The 21,126-nt window shown below is 26.6% G+C and overlaps 1 protein-coding gene across 1 annotated transcript in view; it reads right to left on the bottom strand.

Annotated features, from left to right (window-relative positions):
* LOC111038738 (zwei Ig domain protein zig-8-like) overlaps window positions 1-21,126 on the bottom strand; it is a 244,701-nt gene that overhangs the window by 205,773 nt on the left and 17,802 nt on the right. The window contains exon 2 of the mRNA XM_022321969.1: window positions 2,113-2,245. Coding sequence (XP_022177661.1) covers window positions 2,113-2,176 — 64 coding nt within the window. The 5' untranslated portion in view covers window positions 2,177-2,245. The remainder of the gene's footprint in view (window positions 1-2,112; window positions 2,246-21,126) is intronic.

Here is a 21,126-nt window from a genome sequence, read left to right as displayed (position 1 = left end):
TGATATCCAAATTATTTTTTCGTGGAATTTGTCAGTGGAGATAATATTCAAAATATTTAACAAAATAAGGAGTACTGATTTTTTTTTTCAACCCATAGATTGGTTAAATGATTATTGGTGTCTATCTCCACTTATCTCTGTCACTTAGAATACTCTAAAACGTACAGTATGTTCCTATTCCGGTATCTTAAATCACTTGCTTCAGTAATGTAGTTCTAGTACTGATTACATAGGTAATAAGAAAAAAAAATTTCACAATTTATTTTGAAAAAACTCTAACAATTAATGCTGTACAGACATTATTTTTATCAACTATTTAAGTTAAGTCAAATAATTTAAATTTTATAAAAATAAACCAGAAAAATGTATAAAAGCTCAACAAATTGTCATAAAATAAGAAAATAAAATATAAACACTTGATAAACCAAAGTATTATTTAAAATGTTTCTCTTAAATATTTAAAATGATATTAACGTAACATTATTCATTAATCAAGTTAATTTAGAATATTCCATTATAATATGGAGTGCTCACGAAGCATGCTCACCTCCATTATTTCATTTTTTTGTTTAACTATGAATTTATTCAAATTATTATTTTTGGTATTTTTATTATTTGTAAGTTTATTTAATAGCCATACTTTCAAATATTTAACATTCTTATAATAATAAAGGAATCTAACGACGATTCAAACGTAATTTATAACAATGAGAACAAACCTTATTTTATAATAAATTGTTAAGCAGATGATTTTATTTTTTTAGTTTTAAATATCTAAATCAAAATTTTAATGAGTAGTTTCTAAGATACTAAAAAATATTTACATGTTTAAGTTATTCTTAGGTTTACAAAAACATAGAATAGATAGAATAATTAGTATAGTACTCTCAAGATTCAGACAATTTTACAAACTATAAAATATTTATACATTAATAACTATAATTTTCATTATAGTTCCAAACCTATATAATTGGGTTATTATTATCTTTAGTACAAAAAGTTAAAACTATCTCAAAACTACTCTTTTGAAGTATCTTAAATAATAGACAAATTTTTAAAAACATTATATCCTAAATTATAGCCAATCAATTTACCGGAAAAAATGTAATTCTCATTCGAATAAAGTATAGTATTGCCACAGGACACTCCTTAATGATATATAAAATCCAAGTATTTGAGAATATGGTTTTTATGTGAACTTATAAATTTCAAAAATAGAATTTTAATGAATTCATTATATTAAACATGAAACAATGAAGTTGAGAATGATGTATCAACCTGTATTAAGTTTCAATTATACATTTGTACCAAGGTATTTTTACTATAAAACTGCAGTGTTTCAATAGTCACTACATTTATAATTTTGGTACTGGAAATCTGAATAAAACTAAAATGCTTGTTATAAACTAAAAATAATAAAATATATTTTGTTACACAAACATATTTAACTTCATTCAAAAAATATTGAAATTGTATTTCACCAATAATATATTATTAGTTAATACGAATATAAAGAAAAATGTTTACTGCTTGATAATATAGCTATATGCATATATTCTTATAATGATTTGTTATGAAAATTGTTTTTTTTTTAATTTTCAGAGGCATCAACAAGGTTATAAGCTGGCGTTCATTTTTTTTTTTATTGAATACTACTTTTTATGTAACTTGACAATTGTTAAATTGTTAAACAATTACAAAATTTTACATTAACATTACAAATTGCTCAATTGTTTCTATTTTAAAATACACCCTTTATGATGAACATTTATGTTGTATAAATTGCATCTGACGAAAATGATTAAATTATACAATTTAGTACACAGTTTCTACTCACATCAAATAAAAATAAAGATTAATTTATTTCTAATAAGTAATTTGTGTTTTACATAAAACATTATTGAGGTTGATGTTGGGATATAGAAGAAGAAAAATAGACCACATTACAATGATATCTAACATTATTTATAAAACTATTTAATTAACATACGTACAATAGTATTGTATTCTAATAAAAAAATATGAAATAGATTTTTATACGACAATAACAAAATAAATATTAATGAATGATATGATACATATTTTTTAAATATTTAAATAGGTATAACTTACCATTGATTATCAGTGCAACAAAGAACAAATTTGGTACCATTTCCCTGAAACGTACGGAGGTCATCCGCCAAGGTTTAGAAATTCAATTGGACAGCTAAAGTACCACCGATAAGCATCTCGATCTCAGATCTCCCTGAAACACGACAAATAAATACATAGTATTACTTATAAAACTATATTGTACTGATAACTAACTAGGAAGGTATATAAAAAAAAAATGAAAGCCTAATATTGGTTAACATAAAAAATATTACTCATGCTGAATGAGTGCTTCTAAAATGTGTATTACTGTTGGATATACCTAGTATGCTAACTACTGTCTAGTGTATGTAGGTACTAATTAATATATTTTAATACTGTTGTTTCATAAGGTAATTTTTTTCTCAAAAGTACAAAAAATATAGTGATATCAAATGTAACAAACTATACACCTAGTGACATGACACCAAAATAAGAAAATTCCGTTCCTTTACAAAAACAAATCGTGAGAAGGATTGGTGGGTTTTCAAAAGTTTGTGTTAAAACAAATATATAATTTGTCATCATAATATTGTATACAGTAATTTTGTTTATGTAAGATTATTCTTTTTATTTTGAAAGTTGAAACAAGAAAAAAAAGATTAAAAGGACATATTCTGATTAGAACATTATAATAATATATAATTGAATTGGATTAAATAAAACTTTACATGACTTAAATGTATTTTTAATATAAGTAAATGTTAAAAAAAAAACACAGTTTATAATTATTTATAGCACGAGTTATTTATTTACAGCATTATGTTCCTAAATAATTGAATTAGTTTCTAATAAAAGTAAATTTATCTTATAATTTCATTAAAGAAAACTGTGTTTTTTTAGATAATTTTTTTCCTAAGAACATATTATAATGAATATCACATTATAACTAGATTGTTTTTAAAGACCAGTAGACACTGCTTTATTTTTTATTTTTTTTATTATTGGTCCTATTTAAAATTATATTAATTATTATTCTATTAAACATTAACCTAAATTTTATTTGCTGATTCACAAGAAAAAATAGGTATGCAACGGTCTAAACGGTCACAAAATATAGACTGTTAGTAATTTCAACTTGGATCTATACCTGTATGAAGTTATTGCCAAATTTTAACCACACTACATGAATAAATTGTTACGGTCAAAGAGCTCAATTTTTAAGTAATTGAGAATTAATATTTTGAATTCCTAAGTTGATTTATTTTAAATGCTATGGCTAAAATAAACTTTAAGACAAACCCAACACTACTCCCTTCCACCACTTCATCCAAATTACATAGGACTAAATGTATATTGTAGAGATTAATTTTTAATATTAATAATTACAGTTATTGTAAGTTGGTTTCGGAGCTTTGCGTTTCTCAGTGCTAAGTTAAAAAGTCCACGGAGTCAAGGCACAACTAGAGATTACATTTTAGATTCTGAGTGTAGCGTTTAATGTATTGATTTTACAATGTCGTGTGTCTTTATATTTATTTATTTATTTATTTATTTGTTGTGTCTGTCATCAAGGTTTCTTGCAGTAAAAATGCATCGATTTTCTTAAATAGCAGCTTTTCTGAAAGGGAAGTGAATCTAGTTGGTGCATTCAGGAGGTCAAAATTTGAAATTCCCAATATTTTTCAAAAGCAACAGGAAAAACAAACAAAATATTATGGAAAAATAGGAATTTTTACTCAAAACCATTTTTCGAAAAAATCGATTTTAGTTTTTAGAGTAACTCTAACAAAAATGACGGTATAGATACATGCAATTTTCACTAAATATTTGTGTAAGCTTTTCTATACACCATACAATTTTCAAAATATTTTGATTTGTGTTGAACTATTTATAAATAAATAAGATTTTAGATTATTATTTGTTTTTTTTAAAACCAAGTCGATGAAAAAATTTCCACTCCGTCAAAAAACTTTAAAATGTAACACTAGATTCCTTGTAAGCTGTTGTTAATGGAATTTAAAAAAAAAAAGTTGAGCATAAATCCACAACAATTTTTGATGAGTGTTTAAACTTAGAATTTTGAAAACATTTGTAAAAATCACGAAAATTAGCAAATTATATTTAGTTAGAATTCATAAAAAAAATTTTATTTCTGTCTAAGATTTAAAAAATGTATACAAGATTCCTTGTAAGTTTGTTTAAATTTAATAAAAAAAAATTTTTACCGGAAAGTCAATTAAATTTATATGAGCGTTTGAAGTTAAAATTTTTACAACATTGGATATTCATCACTCGATTTCTCTTGTAGCGATTTCCTTATTTTGTTGTAATTCAAAAACGAATTACTGTAGACGCTTGAAACTTACAACAAATGTTTAATACAAGACTCTTGATAACTATTGTTAAAACAATACACAGTTGAAAAATATTGAAAATACACGAGCACGATTTTTTTTTTATAAGCATTTAAAGTTCAAAATGACAATATTTATCAAGTTGAAAATTGAGAATGATTTTGTATTTAAAAATGTATTAAATGTTCAATTTTTATAGGTAAGGATTAAAAATTTAAAACATGGTTAAAACTTAAGCAGTTTTTTCTATAACTAAGAAATCTAAAAATATATGAATACAGTCATTTTTTACAGACATTTTAAGTTCAAATTTGGACAAAATTACATATTAACACAAAGAATAATGGTTATCATTTCGTTGTAATTCGGTTCCAAAACAGCCCGATTTTACATGGGTATATTTAATATTTTTCCAGCATCACTGATAATTTAAAAAAATAATATTAATTCAACTTACAGGCCACCATATGAATAATGAGTAATAAAAATGTAAAATATCCTGAACTGACATACCGTCTCCGCTCAGAATCGTTTTTCGTAAACAATGATTTGATATCATTGAATTCAAAATTAATACCATCCATAACAGTGACCTCTTAGACACCTAACCCAAATAGTGTATAGTAGAGTGACATCCACTTTTTTTTTGGGGGGGGGGAGGGGAGAGGGGTAAATTTACCAAATAGCAAACTCCGAGGCTCATTATTTTTCATATTGGAGTAATATGGAACTATTATAAGACTTTAGCCTCCCCCCTCATGTTTAAGCCTATGCTTGAAGTTCTACATACAATTTGATTAGTATAATATGACTACATAAATTATTATTTATTACACAATAAAGATAAGTGAAAAAACATTCGTTCTACTCTAATTTTAAAAATGATGGCCAAAATTCCTACTGGTTGATTATATTGCACTTTCTTAGTGTAGTAATGTAAAATGGGTAGAATAATTTGAATAATCTAAGTAACTGTTATTTTAGATGTCTGATCAATCTCCTCACATCATTGAAGTGGACTTTTTAACAAAAATAAATTATTAAGATTTATTCAAAAAGTTTGGTATACCTATAGGTATAGATATTTTTCAATGTAAAAATTATGTTAACAAATTGCATGATCAATTTTAACTGTAATAATAAATTTTATACTACTGTCAAAGTTTTCACATACATTATTGAAGAACCAAATTGTGTGTTGTTACGCATCCAATATAGGAAAATAAAAATAAAATGTTTTAAAAACACATGTTCTAGATTACGTTGATACAATGTTTAATCAATAGCGATTTAAGTTGATAAGTTTGTTGAATAAAATATAAATTTATCACGCCACTGTTAAATTATATATTTAAATGTAATTTAATATTGATGAAGTTTGTGTTGATGTCTGCCCCTCCTTGATTGATTTTGCAATGCAAGAGGATGTAGTGTGTTATTGTTCATAAATTATGCAGTTTACGGTTAATGCTTTGTATTGTTAGCGGTACTTAGAGTGCGATTTAAAATAATTACCCGAAAAACAAAAACAAACTAAACGTTTTCTGAAAACATTGTTAAACAAGTATAGTTATCAATATATTACAAAAACCAATATTATTGTTTAATACATAGAAAAATATTCAAAAATAAAAGCCATCTGAAGTAAGTTGTTGTACTGGAAAGTGGAAGACCACATAAAATCATTGTAACACACGTATCTTGTCATTATGCTTGTATATCGTTAAACCATAATAATGTTAGCCGCCCTACAAACGTTTGATGATCACGTGTAAACCGTCTGTCATTAATTGTAATTCCTGAACGTGTATTGAATTCATAATTATTTGATAATAAATAAACAGTGAGTACTGCTATTGTTCAAAATTGAAAATAGTAACTTATTCATAGATTTAATTTGGTATTTTTTTTTTTAATTAAGTGTATAATGTGCTCTATAATATTATATTAATATTTTACAACCTAAAAGCGTTTGTGTGTTTATGAATTAGATTATAATAATGTGTTGTCTTAAAATCGTGCAGTAAAGTTTTATACTATCCTTGTCTTTCTTATTTTAATTAATTTTTATAAAATACAATAAATAAAAACATTACAAATAAATCTTTTTTTTTTCATTACTAATCTTAACTCATACGTTTTGACAGAAGAAGACATTCGATTTTTTTATGCTATTTCACTAAACTGTGATTTACAACTAAAAAAACAGTAACTTATAGGTTTAAAATGCTTTTAATAACTATGTTTCTTTCAAATTGATACTTATTTATAATTTACTTCCTAAAATCATAATTAAAATATTTTTTTACAGTCAGTCAGCCATTTGTGTTCAGAATATTATCGTATTTAAGTGTCATATTTTGATACTTTTTATCGAATAAAGTGTACGTTTCTGTAGGCTAAACATTTGTGAAAAATTATATATTTTAAAGATGACAATAAGAAAATAGAAAATGTCTTTGAAATTAGTGTAATGTACTATTATGAAATGTATAATTTATGTTTCTCCTACTAATTGTAAAAGCGTATGATTAATCATTTCGATAAAAAAAAAATGCTTGATATTGGTATTCTATTTTTTCTTATTTTTAAAAATCACTTTAATTTAATTTGATCACAACATGGTTTTCGAACTGTAAATAATATTAATTAAAATGTTCCATCAGTGAACGCAACCATGTTAAACATCAAATGACACGATTGTTGAATTATTATAATCATATTACCTATCGGTACTCAAATCGTCTATTACGTTGGAGTGCTGAGCTCCGAACATACAATTGTATTATTGAAATACCTCAATCTCGATAAGAATGATCATTGGTACGATACTTCTTCCCCATGAAAAATCCCGTATACACAGTACACACAATAGTATTTTTATTTTTTATTCAATCGACAGTGATATGCACTCGAAGTCTATAATAATATAACATGATTCGATATGAAATCGTTATTTGTATTTTTATTATATTCTGTAAACCCCATTCATGATGTCGAAGTAAGGTGACACATACGAACTGTTTATCTCGCTGCTTTCGGTGCATCCAACTACATACTATTTGGCACGAAGGGCAGACTTTTTATCTCGTTCAATAGCGTGGTGATTACTGATTTTAGGAAACGAGTTATTTTACTATAAACAATGTAACACAATCATTGTTTTGTGAGCTTATTTATCAGGAAGCAGTTACTGTTATTTATTTGTATTTTGTTAAATTATTTGTAGTAGTCAATATATTTGGTCGGATAGTAGTTGACATTAATTTGACAAAATTTTTTTCTAGTTAGAACGATTTATTATTTAATTATTTTAAAATGTGAGAATAAATATAAAACGGTTCAGATATACGTATTGAAAAAAAAAATAAGAAAAAAAAAATAAAAATAAAAACATGTTTATAACTATGAACTTAAATGGAAAGTAAAGAAACATTGGGTTTAGTAGCCAGATCGTCGAGGCCAGACAATATTACGGTAATAATGTTACATAGGAAGTATATTATAATCGTGGATGTAATTATCAATTTGTTATTTTTTCCGTCTCCTACCAGTTTATTGTCATTACCAATATTTTACAATAATATAATATAATAGATATTTGTGATTCATTCATCGATGTTGGACATACTTGTCCATAGTTTCCTCCCACTAACTTAACACCGATAGCTGAGACGATGATTTCATCAAAAAATAATTGTACCGAATATATTTATGTTTTGAGTCATGACCTGTCAATAAAACTTTATACAACCATATTATATTGCAAATATCGATTTCACTGTCAGTGGTTATTGTTGAATTAATGTAGTCAAATGCGGTATAAGATATTGTTGCGAAGATTTGATTTCGTTTTTTGAATTTCGATTTTTCGACAGACATACTATAACATTATGTTATTACTTATTAAGGCTATATAATGAAATTACAGTTGTTCCAACAATTAAAACAGTTGCCTTTCTGGTCGATCCATAGGTCATATAAATAATATATATTAAAGGCACCTAAGTAATGGGCTGACCGTGTCCAATATTCGGCGTACAGTGTATACTACATATTTTTTTTTTTTATTTTTTTATATGGTATTCGATTTTTGAACAAATTCGCTGTATGTTTTCATTAATAATTTAATTGTGAATGTTTTTCCACACCCATTTGGAGTCGTTTATATACAATTTTAAATGTTTTTGTCATGCCATCGATTGGATAATAATTAATAGCGTTTCTCTCAACAAAGCTTGTTATTCCCGATTTGTTAATTTCCAAAGCTTGACCCTATTGTGTACATTTCTATGTTTAAGTAATAAAAGTAAAAACTATTTATGCAAAATCAATAATTGTTTACCATTTCAGGTAATATTATAATAGTCACCATTTACAAAATGCTAATGTAATATTTTATTATCAAATACCTAACAACAACAAAATATCTTGTTTTTCCTTATTCTAAACTTATAATAACAATAACATAAACTTGTATAATATTTTAATGTTTTCCCAATATGTAAGTGTGCAAGTTTATGTTTATAATATGATCTACAAATTATTGATTTTTGTATTACATGCATATATATTATGATACATGGTAGGATTGATTTAATTTTTAAAAATCGATTAAATTCGCTACCCATTCTCATTTTTTTTTTTAAATGAATCATTTATTTATGAATACAATCCACATTGTTCGTTTTATTTTGTGTCTCGATCAAAAATTCAATCTTTCTATATTGTAGTAATCTAAAATTAGTATTACCATCCTACTAGTTTACTGTTTATTTCTAGGTACATTTCAATAACATGTGTTTTATTGTATTTGCATGGGTTTAGTTTCTTCAAACATATTTTCGCTTACCTTTTAAGAAAACTCCTTGGAGAACAGCCAAGAAGCTAAAATTATGAAACTTTGGTAGCATATAGGAGTCACTTGAAAAATAATCAACAACAGATATCACAAATAGCAGTCTTGTGCCTGATCTGAATAAGGGTGTGCCAGGCATAAATTTACTACGAGGTATATGGTTCACACTTCACAGAATCCGAACTGAACATAGTTGTACTCATAGCAACCGTTAACTTCAAATTGGGTATGCGACAGTGGACTGAAATTGCAACAACCAAATGATGCAACATATTGTAATGGAGTGCCCAGAAACTCCATCTATTTTTTTTTTCGTTTATCAAGTAATTAAACCGTACTATTATGCTAAATATTCATGAAATACATTAATAATATGTTTAATGAAGTGAAACTTGATAGCATGTTCAAGATCAATAAAATATTTGGGATCTTCTAAATAAAAAAAACGTTCCTGTTTTTCACTTTTCAAAGATTTTTTATGAAATCTGAGGACTTTATAAAATAACCATGTGTATATGATTATTACAACGAAATAAATAATTTTTCTGATATTTATATGATTATAATATATATATATTAAGAGGATGTTGGCACACCATTTATTTTCCATCTCTGACCCATAAGGTGCATAGGAAATTTATGTTCAGCAGACCAAAATTTAATAACTATTGTTCCTTATATACTAATAATAGTGAATTACTCAACTATTAAACTTTAAGCTTAGAACATTATCTGTGCTTCTACGTTATTTACATTTTTATACAATCTATAAGCATTTTTAAATTGTAATAATTTGCATGCTCATAACTTGCATAAAAACTAAAACAAAATAGAGACACAGGTAATTTTCTTAACTTCAAGTAAGATAATAGGTGAATTTACTCTAATAGTATACACTGGGTTGGTTCTGCTAAACTTAATTTTTCTTTTTTGCTCATGTGTCAAGCTGACAATATCCTCCTCTTAAGAGGACATCGTACCCGGATATGTTGTCTTCATTTTTAACACACTCGTACAACACAGTATAACCGATTCTTACAACAGTTTATTTTTCAGAGAAAAACATGTATTTTTATAGTATGAAATTTTCTCTAATTCAACAATGAATCAATGAATAAGCCGTACAATAGCTAGTAGATACACATAGATTTTCCATGTTTACGTGTCAGACACTTATACGGATACATCACATGCGGGTACTTGACGTTCTCTTATAATAACAAATACATCCTAGGTGAGATAATTACCATCCATAAAGCTGTAATAGTAATTACAATATTCAATATACTTTTTTTTTGACGTACAACATTCTTTTCCATTGTAATCAGACATGTTTTTGTTTAATTATTAGTCAGAATAAGGTTCTGACCTCAGGGCGATGTGTATATATTATTGGATGTAAATTGATTATAACAAGTTAAGTGCTGTTGCTACAATATTGTTACAGAATTAACCGAACATAATAATAATGTATTAATTAACCCTATTACATCCATCAACTGATTATTGGTAACGTTGAAATGGACTCAACGGATCAACCATAATATAATAATATATATAGGTACACTACTTTGTTCAATCTAGATTTATAAATGTTTATTGAAATTAACCTTTGTTAATTAAAAACAGTACTTTTTTTTAAACTAACTCTGGTGTATTTAATTTTTTCAATACTTCAATAGGATTAGTCAAACATAATACTTATAGACACACGACGCATGAGCATAAATAAATTAAATATGAATAAGTGAACAGTTCAAATATTATTATATTTTTAAACTTTTACGAGCAATTTAATAATTATGTTCTTCTATGGTAATAACTATCATATTATAAAGACGTTGTTTGTTAAAAAAATATATAAATAAATAAATGATAAAACAACATCTTTTAGAAAAAAATAATTTAATCATAAATAATTTTTTATGACAAAAGACCTAATGGGCAAAAACTATGTAGGTATTTCGGGTATACAATTTTTTTCTTGTTAAAATACGTATATAATTAGAACGATATTTAACGAAACAACAGTTGGTTATTATAATAACAATATTCTTTAAACCTAATCACATAATAAACCACTATAACAATGGATTATAATCTATGATCAAATGGAAAATATCAGTAGTATAATTTTATACAATAATTATGTACGTAATGGACAACGATACAATTTTTTTTAATTATTTGATTATTATCTTTATATTATTTATTTTTAGGGTCTTTGAGTCGAACGGGAAGTTTTACGAACATAATATTTTGTTCTGTCTACAGTGGTGATGCACATTGCTCATATTTTGACACATCCACGGCGTGTACAGTACAGTTGTGGTTCACCACCCTTCGCCTTTCTTTTCGACCCAATCGCTCATGCACATGATGTGCAACTTACAATTATTCATACTCCACCGGGGGCTGATATTGCGCGGATATTATTTATCGCCCCATTCATTCGACGCCACCGCACGCAGTTCACCCGGTCCGTTTCATTTGATTCCCGGCCAAATCGGCATCGACCGGGCACACCCTTAAATAATAACAATTTTCATTCGAATGTATATTATATATGAATATAAAAAATAAAAAAAAATATCAAATAAAATAAAATAATGATAAAAAATGCCCTGCTATCCCTTCCATCCGGTCTCGCTTGATGCGTCCGTCCGTTGAGGCGGCTAGTCGTTAGAAAATTTTATAGCGGCGCCGTAGCGTCTGTTCTTATTGTTATTTCCTTTTCGATGTTCCATACCATGCATGAGAATATAGGAAAAACATTGGCATTTCTTTCACGCATCAATAATAACTACGTCGAAAAAAATGGAAGTCGTTTTGCTACGAGTTTTTGAAGTAGTCAGTGAATGAAAAGTGTATACGTTTCCCGTGTACGGACGTATAATGTTATTATACGATAGCTGAAGATAGCACTAAATATCCGAACCCAAGTTTAACTTTTCCGAGATTTGTTACGTGCACTTTACTTAATCAAATCGTTTCAACCTGAAGAATTGTTTGCAGTTTTCACACAACGCTCGCGTGTCTTCCATCAGATTTTCCCACAAGACGTCATTTTTCGTCTGTGTCTCGTCATGGATATCATACGCATATTTAGAATTTTACTAAAAGGTGGAAGTGGATTTATATAACAGTTATGCGTAGTGCTATAATACAAACACCAATAAATGTACATACATTAAACGATGTTGTTTTAGTACATGAATTATAAAAAAGATTCATTTCCAAGTTCACGGTTCAAAAAGTGGGAAGACAATAAATATGCCAATTATAATAATTAAACGACATCGTCATTAGAATGTGTTGTCACACTTTGAATCAGTTAAGATATCCAACCACTTAAACACGTATACACTTCTCAGTAGTGTATTATTATAAAATACAGGTAAGCATACATTTATTAGAAGTTACATTTTACGGGTGTCTAAATTTAAAAACAATATTTGTAAAATATATGTAAACGGTTATATTTATAAATTATTTTAATATACGAATCGAAATTTGAAATTTAAATCAAAAATTGTATAAGGTATTCCATTTTCAGTTCATCGCCATTGCAGCCCATAGTATTATACAAAAGTTATCCAATACTAAATCGCATGTAATTTTTTTTAATCTATACAATACTCAATATATTATGTACCTTATGGGTAAAAGCATATTTTTATATTACAAACTAAAACACGGATAGAAAAACTAGAAGTCGGAAAAACGGGAAATGATATATAACCAGGAACTTGTATCACTCGAACCTACTCTTGCAATAAGGTAGTTAATTATAAATTTATGTGTATAATAATATTAAATTTAAAATCATTGTCAAAAAAAATGTATTGTACACACTACACAGCATAAAATGATTACTAACGTTCCTTCAAAATTATTTGTTCCAGATTTTTCTTAAACTTAAAGAAACTATTGATAAGATCGTAACGAAAATTCCAAAGTTCATTAAGATTCAATTTCCGATTTATAAAAGTGCTACATGCAACTTTTAAACTCACAGTATATCTGAAAAGTGTTTATAGAAAATACCAAAAAAATAAACCTTAAAATAAATCTGTTTCTGAAATCATTCAGAACATATTACTTTTTGTAAAAAATGCAATGATTTCTCTTATTTTATTCAATATTTTCTAATTATACTTTACGTAATATATATTATTATTGCTCTGTGTCTACATTTATTGTGTACTCGCTCTGTGTGTTACTACTTGTTGACTGTCCGATCGACCGGTGTTATTAGTTTCCAGATGGGTGACCACCTGGGATTTTTAGTAATAAATCCTTGCCCCACACTGCAGTTATATTTGCAATACATGATTCTATGATTGTTTAAATAAAGGTCTCTATTTAAATCAAATTATAAGTTGACACTTAATATAAATCATTTTATATAAATAGTAGTTTTGTAATCCCTTATAAAAATTTCAGACATATTAATAAACTGCTTGTTTTATAGTCCCAGATTCGGAGTCACAAGGTTATAAGAACCTAAAAAAGCTCCAATTCAAAGTTATTGTATTGAAATGGTAGTTGTGAATAAGTAGGTGTTAATTTTTTCGTCAATCTAAGATTATTAAAAATAAATGTTATAAAGAAATAATACATTTGAAGGGAAGAATATATATATGTACATATAATATGATGTTAATGCATTATGGCTCAAGTAAACTTAATAATATTATACAGCTTTAATAATGTACAGTACAAAATACGATAAAATATTATATGAATTGTTATACCATGTATCCAAGAAGATAATTCAAAATAATTTTACTGAGCTAACATAAATTACACACAATAAAATCTAATATTATTTTATGTGATGTAATAAACAAATTTCGTTAGTTAAACTATAGAAAATAACAAGCCATCTGAATGTTATGTTTAGTTTTGTATTGGCTAAAATAATAATCTACTAATAGTTTTTTTAATTGTAAAAAATCTTAATTGGAATATTAAGCGAGGAAATTGTATTACATTTTAGGGTTTGGCAATTTCCGGAAACGTTAATTGGCGGGCATTTCCTGGAATATTGAAAAATCCAGAGAAACAATAACTATTTACTAACCATTATTCATTATGTTAATTAATTACGTATTCCAATTATATATCAAAAATATTTTGATCGAATAAAATACATTATATTATTTAAATGTAAAGTGAAAAATAAATTAACTTGTAATTTTCTTGAAGATAATCGATCAATAATGAATTAAAAATAAAACAAATATTTTTTTTAATGAGCTTTTTGCGTTTTGAGGATTTGCAATTCAAATGTTACAATGCATAATTATTAATTGTATGATAAAAAAATTTAACCATCTAATTGCAATTTTGGAATTTTTAACAATATTGTAGTGGTCTGGAGATTACAGGTGTCGTTGAGAGGAATAGGATGAGGTGTATTTGATTTAATTTTGCGGTTGATGCCAGTCCATAGCTATATTTACATAATATGTTTACATACTGGACGTGAAAATGAAGTACACCCTGCACATCCAATTCTCACATATACGACAATGAAAGTAATATTGAGTATATATATTTAATTTATAATTATTTACAATACTATAGTAACAAGAATTTCAGGATGTACTCGTACCTATAAAATAAAACTTCTTGTTGGTTTGGTTTTATTTGAAAAAAAAAATTATTTCGTTAAATTCTTAGTACCTAGTTATATTGCGACTTATAGTTATAAGTTAAACTTATACTATGTAAACTTAGTACCTATGTAGCTTTTACTTTTTAAATATGATTAAAAAAAATATGAAGTTCATTGATATAACTCCTAAATATAAACATTTCATGTGGCACATTTCGAAGTGATTATACTTATATACAGAATATTGTTTATTCAGTATTTCAGTGACACTAAGTTGTAGCTACATCCTATCACAACTCATAACTCATAAGAATGAAGTATTTATATAGGTACGTAACTACATAAACAAGTACCTGATCTTTAACTCCGGGGGTCCCTATAAAAAAGACAATTTTATGATGGGAGTGATTTCATAATTTTATTATAACAATATTGTTATATCAATGTATAAATTAAAATATGTATAAATAAGAAATGTTAGTATTTCAGAACTAGGTTAAGAAAACAATTATAAAAAGAATCGTACATACCTAGCTAAGTGACAACAAAAAATAACATTGCATACAACTAGGTAAAGATAATAATTAAGCAATAATAACAATTTGTATATTTTATAGTCATTAAGCATAATGTGGCTAGGTTAAATGTAATGTTAATATTATTGATAAGAATTATTACATAAGGTACTCAAAAAGACCTAAAAGGGGTCAGTGATGGTGGTCGTGTGATTCAATCGCCATTTGACAGCTGTGTTAAATAAAAAGTGCTTAGAATATTATTTGTTCGTTTTTTGTGTACGTCGAAGTGATCGGCATATGCGACAATATAATATACCTATAATAGTACTGAATATGATTATGTACATAATTGGACTATCATAATAATATAACGGCAAGTTATTAATATTGAACTTACCAGAAACCCAAATTTAAATTACCATATTATATTTAATTTAATTCGTTCAAAACTAAACAAACCTATATGTGACAAATTAATTATGTAAATAAATGTCGCTACACGAACATATTCAGTTAACATTAGTACATACAGAAAAAAGATATGGTAATAATTTACATGATATATTGTGTATATTTAGATTGCGATATCACTTATTATTTATTCATACAACTAACTTATTTTTATAAACTAATTGTATTAAATGTACAAACGAATATGCTTTTATCTTTATAATAAAGGTCGTTTTCCGTGAATATAAAATTATATTTACAATCTTACGTGTTCAGACTGAATTCCGAGTTCTGATGAACATATTATTATTATTATTATTAAATATTGACTACTATAAGTAATGTTACGAACTGTTCAATTTTAGAACCAAAATTGAGAGTTTTATTTATATCCAAAATCATCTAGAAAATCGGGAACATTTGATACACAGAATTAAATCTTAACTATTTAGTTCGAAAATAGACCAATAAATTCATACTATTCAATTTATTTTTTAAGAATGATAAAAAGAATAAGGCCAAATTGTAATAATGATATGGTGGATTATGATAAGTATTCATTTTTCATTATTTATTGTCAAAATATAGTATGTTCCTTTTGTCCACTGAAGACCTTATTTTCTAAAAGTCAAGCTTATATTAATAATTTTTAATAGTCTTTGTCTCCTGGATGACTTTTTAAATTTAAATAAAAATCAATTGAGTAAAGATTATATACCTGATACATACATTTTTCATATAATTGTATTGAAATAACAGTACCATAGGATTTAATAAAAACCATTGAATTTGATTATGTCTCTAGAAATAGAAATGTTTTAACATTATTATTCTAGTCTTTTGGCCGACAACATAAAAAACACGTAATTTTTACATAATATATCAATATAAAAATATTCGCAACTTGTCATTTAATAACTACATTGTTAACTACCGTATATTATATAGGTTGTTGTAAAAACCATACCTATCTACATAAATAAGGGTAGGTACAAATTACAAACCAATAGTATTATAAAGCTCTATATAATAATAGGCAATTATCTTTATGATTTATGTTATGTTATATTATGCCAAATCAAACATAGGTTTTTATGTAGATTAGATTGGGTACTTACATACTTACTTATCAGAATTCATTACATCGGTGATTATTATTATTATTATTATTATGATTATTATTAACGATGTTAATGATTTCGATTAGGTACCAGATATTATGTTTATTTCATTACGTGCAGCAATACGAAGTCATCAGATGTTAGCACGGGTTTAAATAAACGAAACGTGGTGAAATGAAAAACAAAAAAAATTTAAAAACCTCGGACGGAGTTGTAAAAAAAAAACCAACAAAAAACTATAATCTACACACAAGTGGTGGAGGGGCGTACGGATGAGGAGCACCATACATTTTATGCCATCGCTGAGCTGTCGTTTTCACGAATGAAATGAGCGCGTGTCTGCTGTTTGGCGTCGGCGGTATATTATAATATTATTAGGCCACACATTATGCAAGATAGATGATTTTTTTTGTTTTTGTTTTCCCCCACTCGACCGTGTTATTATAACATTTTAATAAACCGTCACGGACTGTAATCGAGATCGTAATAATGCACGCGCGTAACCGGTAAATTAACCAAATGATTGAGGTCCTACAATATCCATTTCTCGTATAAAAAATAAAAATATATTTAAAAAAAAATACCTATTAAGTGTTCGTTGGTTGGGTAAAACGACACGACTACACTCCTCCAAGTGCTTAGTTCGGAATACTGTGGCTGGTACGACTCGGTGATGCTCTAGGTCCTTAGTATAATATTAATATAGTATATTATAGTTTCATACCATGCGATGCATTTTCTCGGAAGGGGGATTTCTAAATTGCAGGGCTATAATAAAATTATAAGTTAAAAAAGTGAAGTATTGTTCATGGGGTTGGTTATCCCACCTTAAAAAATCAAAACAATGTGCAAAATATATAATCCCCAGCACATTTTATTCTTCACTAAGATTGTAGGAATATTTGATAGTTGTTTTTTTAAAATTCTTCCTTTTTTTTTTTTAATTTACCTATCGCTGGAAGACGTCTTGTAAAATATTTTTTTTATACTCACCTATAGTGGAAGACTGTGTGGTCGGAGCATATTATAACATGAACAGGTTATACCCCAATAACCAGAAGTTGAATAGGTGGGTAAATTAAATTTTTTTTTACTGTATTGAATCATTTTTAAATTATTAATACATTTACAATAATCCAATTTCAGACAAAGGGTAAGTAAACATCGGAGTTGGATTGACAAACATAAAAGTAAAGCCACTTGCCCTCCATAATCCTTTTTTTCAGAACTCTGAGTTCTCAACAATAAACGCATAGAATTTGTTATTATTGTTTATCAAATAACCGTTAAAGACTGTGCAACATCAAATATAATAATACGTGTGTGTGTGTAGCTCGTGCGAATGTTATATATTATTATTATTGTTGGCGTTTTGACTTTGACAACGAGTCGCGCACAGTTAATTGCGTTATAAGTATATTTCGCACTGGCTGTTATATAATAATAATAATAATAATAATAATAATAATAATAATATGATTTATAACAGAATAATACGAATGTCGAGTTATGGGGGCCTCGGTACTGTTCACTATAGTGTGGTGTACGTGGAATCGCACAAAGCTATTCTTCCGGGACACAGCCCGATTCTATTGGGTCTGCGCAAAGGCATTCAGAAAATATTACTATGAACGTCATCAAACCTCCACCATCGTGTTTATTTCAGTATTTGCACAAAGAATCCCAAGTAAACAATACCTTCACGGTATTTTTATGTGTATGGAGTGTGATGATTCGCCAAGCGTGATCACCATAATGTTTTTCTTTAGTGATGATTAAATCCAAATTTTAATTTTAGATTCGGAACGGAGCAATGAATGTATTGATTTTACAATATTACATTAATATGTTTTTTTTCAGTCTATCATTCCCTTTGAGGCAAATGCTTCGATTTTCACAAAAAAAAAAAAAAAAAATCTATCATTCCCTTTGAGGCAAATGCTTCGATTTTCACAAAAAACAAAAAAAAAACTGGAATTTACACTCAAAACCAGAACAACAGTACATATTGGACAAAAACGATTTAGAATATTTTTTTGGTGTAACTCAAATATGCAGGTTTAACCTTAGAAACTTGAATTTTTCGGCAAATGTTTATACACGGTAAAATACTCAAAATATATTGACACTTTTGGGCTTTAAGTACTTAAAGACATTTTGAATGTTCAATTTTTTCTTTATAAATGGCAATAAAAAATTGTTTGCTTTAACTAAAAAAAAGTATTGGCTCAAAATGCAAAGTTCCTCATAACCTATTTAATTACCAATCAATAAATACCAACTTATCATTAACCACTATTTTCTTATATTATAAGAGTGTAAGTTCAGATTTAAACATCAAAAATCATTTTACAGTCAACAATTTATAAAATGTTAAGTATTCATACCTAAGGTTTAACAATGTAATGTGCAGTTATTTATATTATAAATTGTTATTGTTAGAATATTAAAAATATAAAATGAATGAAATTTCACAAATATATTTTCTTTTGGTAGTCTGAAGCTTACAAAATTGCATATTCACGTGTAAAATAACTTTGTTATAGTCTTAAATCAAATTATAAGTACTTGACATTTTCAAAAACTGCTTCTAATATCATACAATGGACATAATAATATTTTCTAAATACTTCGACTCATTTTGAGCTAATAATAGACATTTTAAATTTTAAATTGTTTTAAGATTCTTTTCTGCAATTTTAGCCAACACGCTTGATCATATAATACTGGTTCTTCATAAGTTTTTATTACAACCATTGAATAATATTAAATAAGTATTTTTGATAAGCATTTAAACTTCAAATTTTGACAAAATTCATCAAAATACCGAAAATTTACAAATAATTTTGTAGTTAAAAATACATACATTTTTCAATTTGTAAAGATTAAGATTAAACAAATTGTAATACAACGTTTTCCTCTTAAGTTTTTTATACTGTAATCGAAAAATATAAAAAAATAAAAGTATAGTTATTCCTACTTCCCTAATTTTACCATTAATGGATGAATGCGAATTTCGTATCTATATTTATTATTTTATTTAAAACATTCCAATTAAAATACGTGTAGATCGAATGAGTATTAGGAAAAACATAAAATTTCGTTTTATAAAATATGATGGTCAACTAAATGTTTTCTTAAAGTCGTTTCATGCTTTGTTAGCTTATTGATATAGTGTTATTAATTAATATTTAACATCTTGGCATGTTTTAAGTTAATCACTTAAATTAAAAAAGCGAGCAAATCGATAACGATATGCTGTACACCTAATTGTCTAGAGGAGTCACTTTAATGGATCCGTTAAATTTTAATTCAGTGATATAAAATTAATGTATACGAAAAACGATTCTAAACGAAAATAGTCTGTCAGCCTATAATACTAATAATAAGTAATAGTATATTTATTCCATATATTTGTTTTAAATGTAAGTCGAAGAATCGATAACAAGACCGACCATAGGCTTATATTACATATACTTAAATACTTAAGCTAAATTGTATGATGTAATATATATTTTAAACAATAACATTTTTTCAATGGAATCTTCGTTGAAGCCCAGTACGTCATGAAGATTCTCAGGTATATCGAATTGTTGTCGGTCCGAATTCTTGTATGTCTCTACATTCTGTGATAATGTGTTTGATTGAAGTTGAAGTCCTCAAATTTGGCCTGTTTTTGGCGGCTCTTCTTTTTATTTATCATATTACATTGTGGCTAAAGCAATTATTTAATTATTAGTCATTAGTACTCCAGTCTACAGTATAGGTTAAATTATTTTTCGAAGAGAAAAATGTCATTGTGTGTAGAAAACATAATAATACATTTGTAAAGTTTCAAATACCCAGGAATAATATTTTTTAATTCCAAAAAAACAACTGAAATTGTTATTCTTCGTTTAAATATTTAATTTTATCCAAATTGTAACTTAAAATTTCTATAAAAAAAAAATGATTAATATATTTTTTAGACTTTTTGTTAAAGTATGAACACTTGGAACCTTGTTTTTAATTTTATATTTTGAAAATTGTATCAAGTATACTAAGTGATGAAATTGTCGGCAATAAATTTAGTGAACCATCTAGATGGATATTCATAATATAAAATTAAAACAAAATAACTAAAATCGTT

This window comes from Myzus persicae, unplaced genomic scaffold, assembly GCF_001856785.1.
Source record: "Myzus persicae strain clone G006 unplaced genomic scaffold, MPER_G0061.0, whole genome shotgun sequence".
Classification (NCBI taxonomy): Eukaryota; Metazoa; Arthropoda; class Insecta; order Hemiptera; family Aphididae; genus Myzus; species Myzus persicae.
The sequence above is the reverse complement of the archived record's forward strand: the minus strand, read 5'-3'. Positions and strand labels throughout refer to the sequence as shown.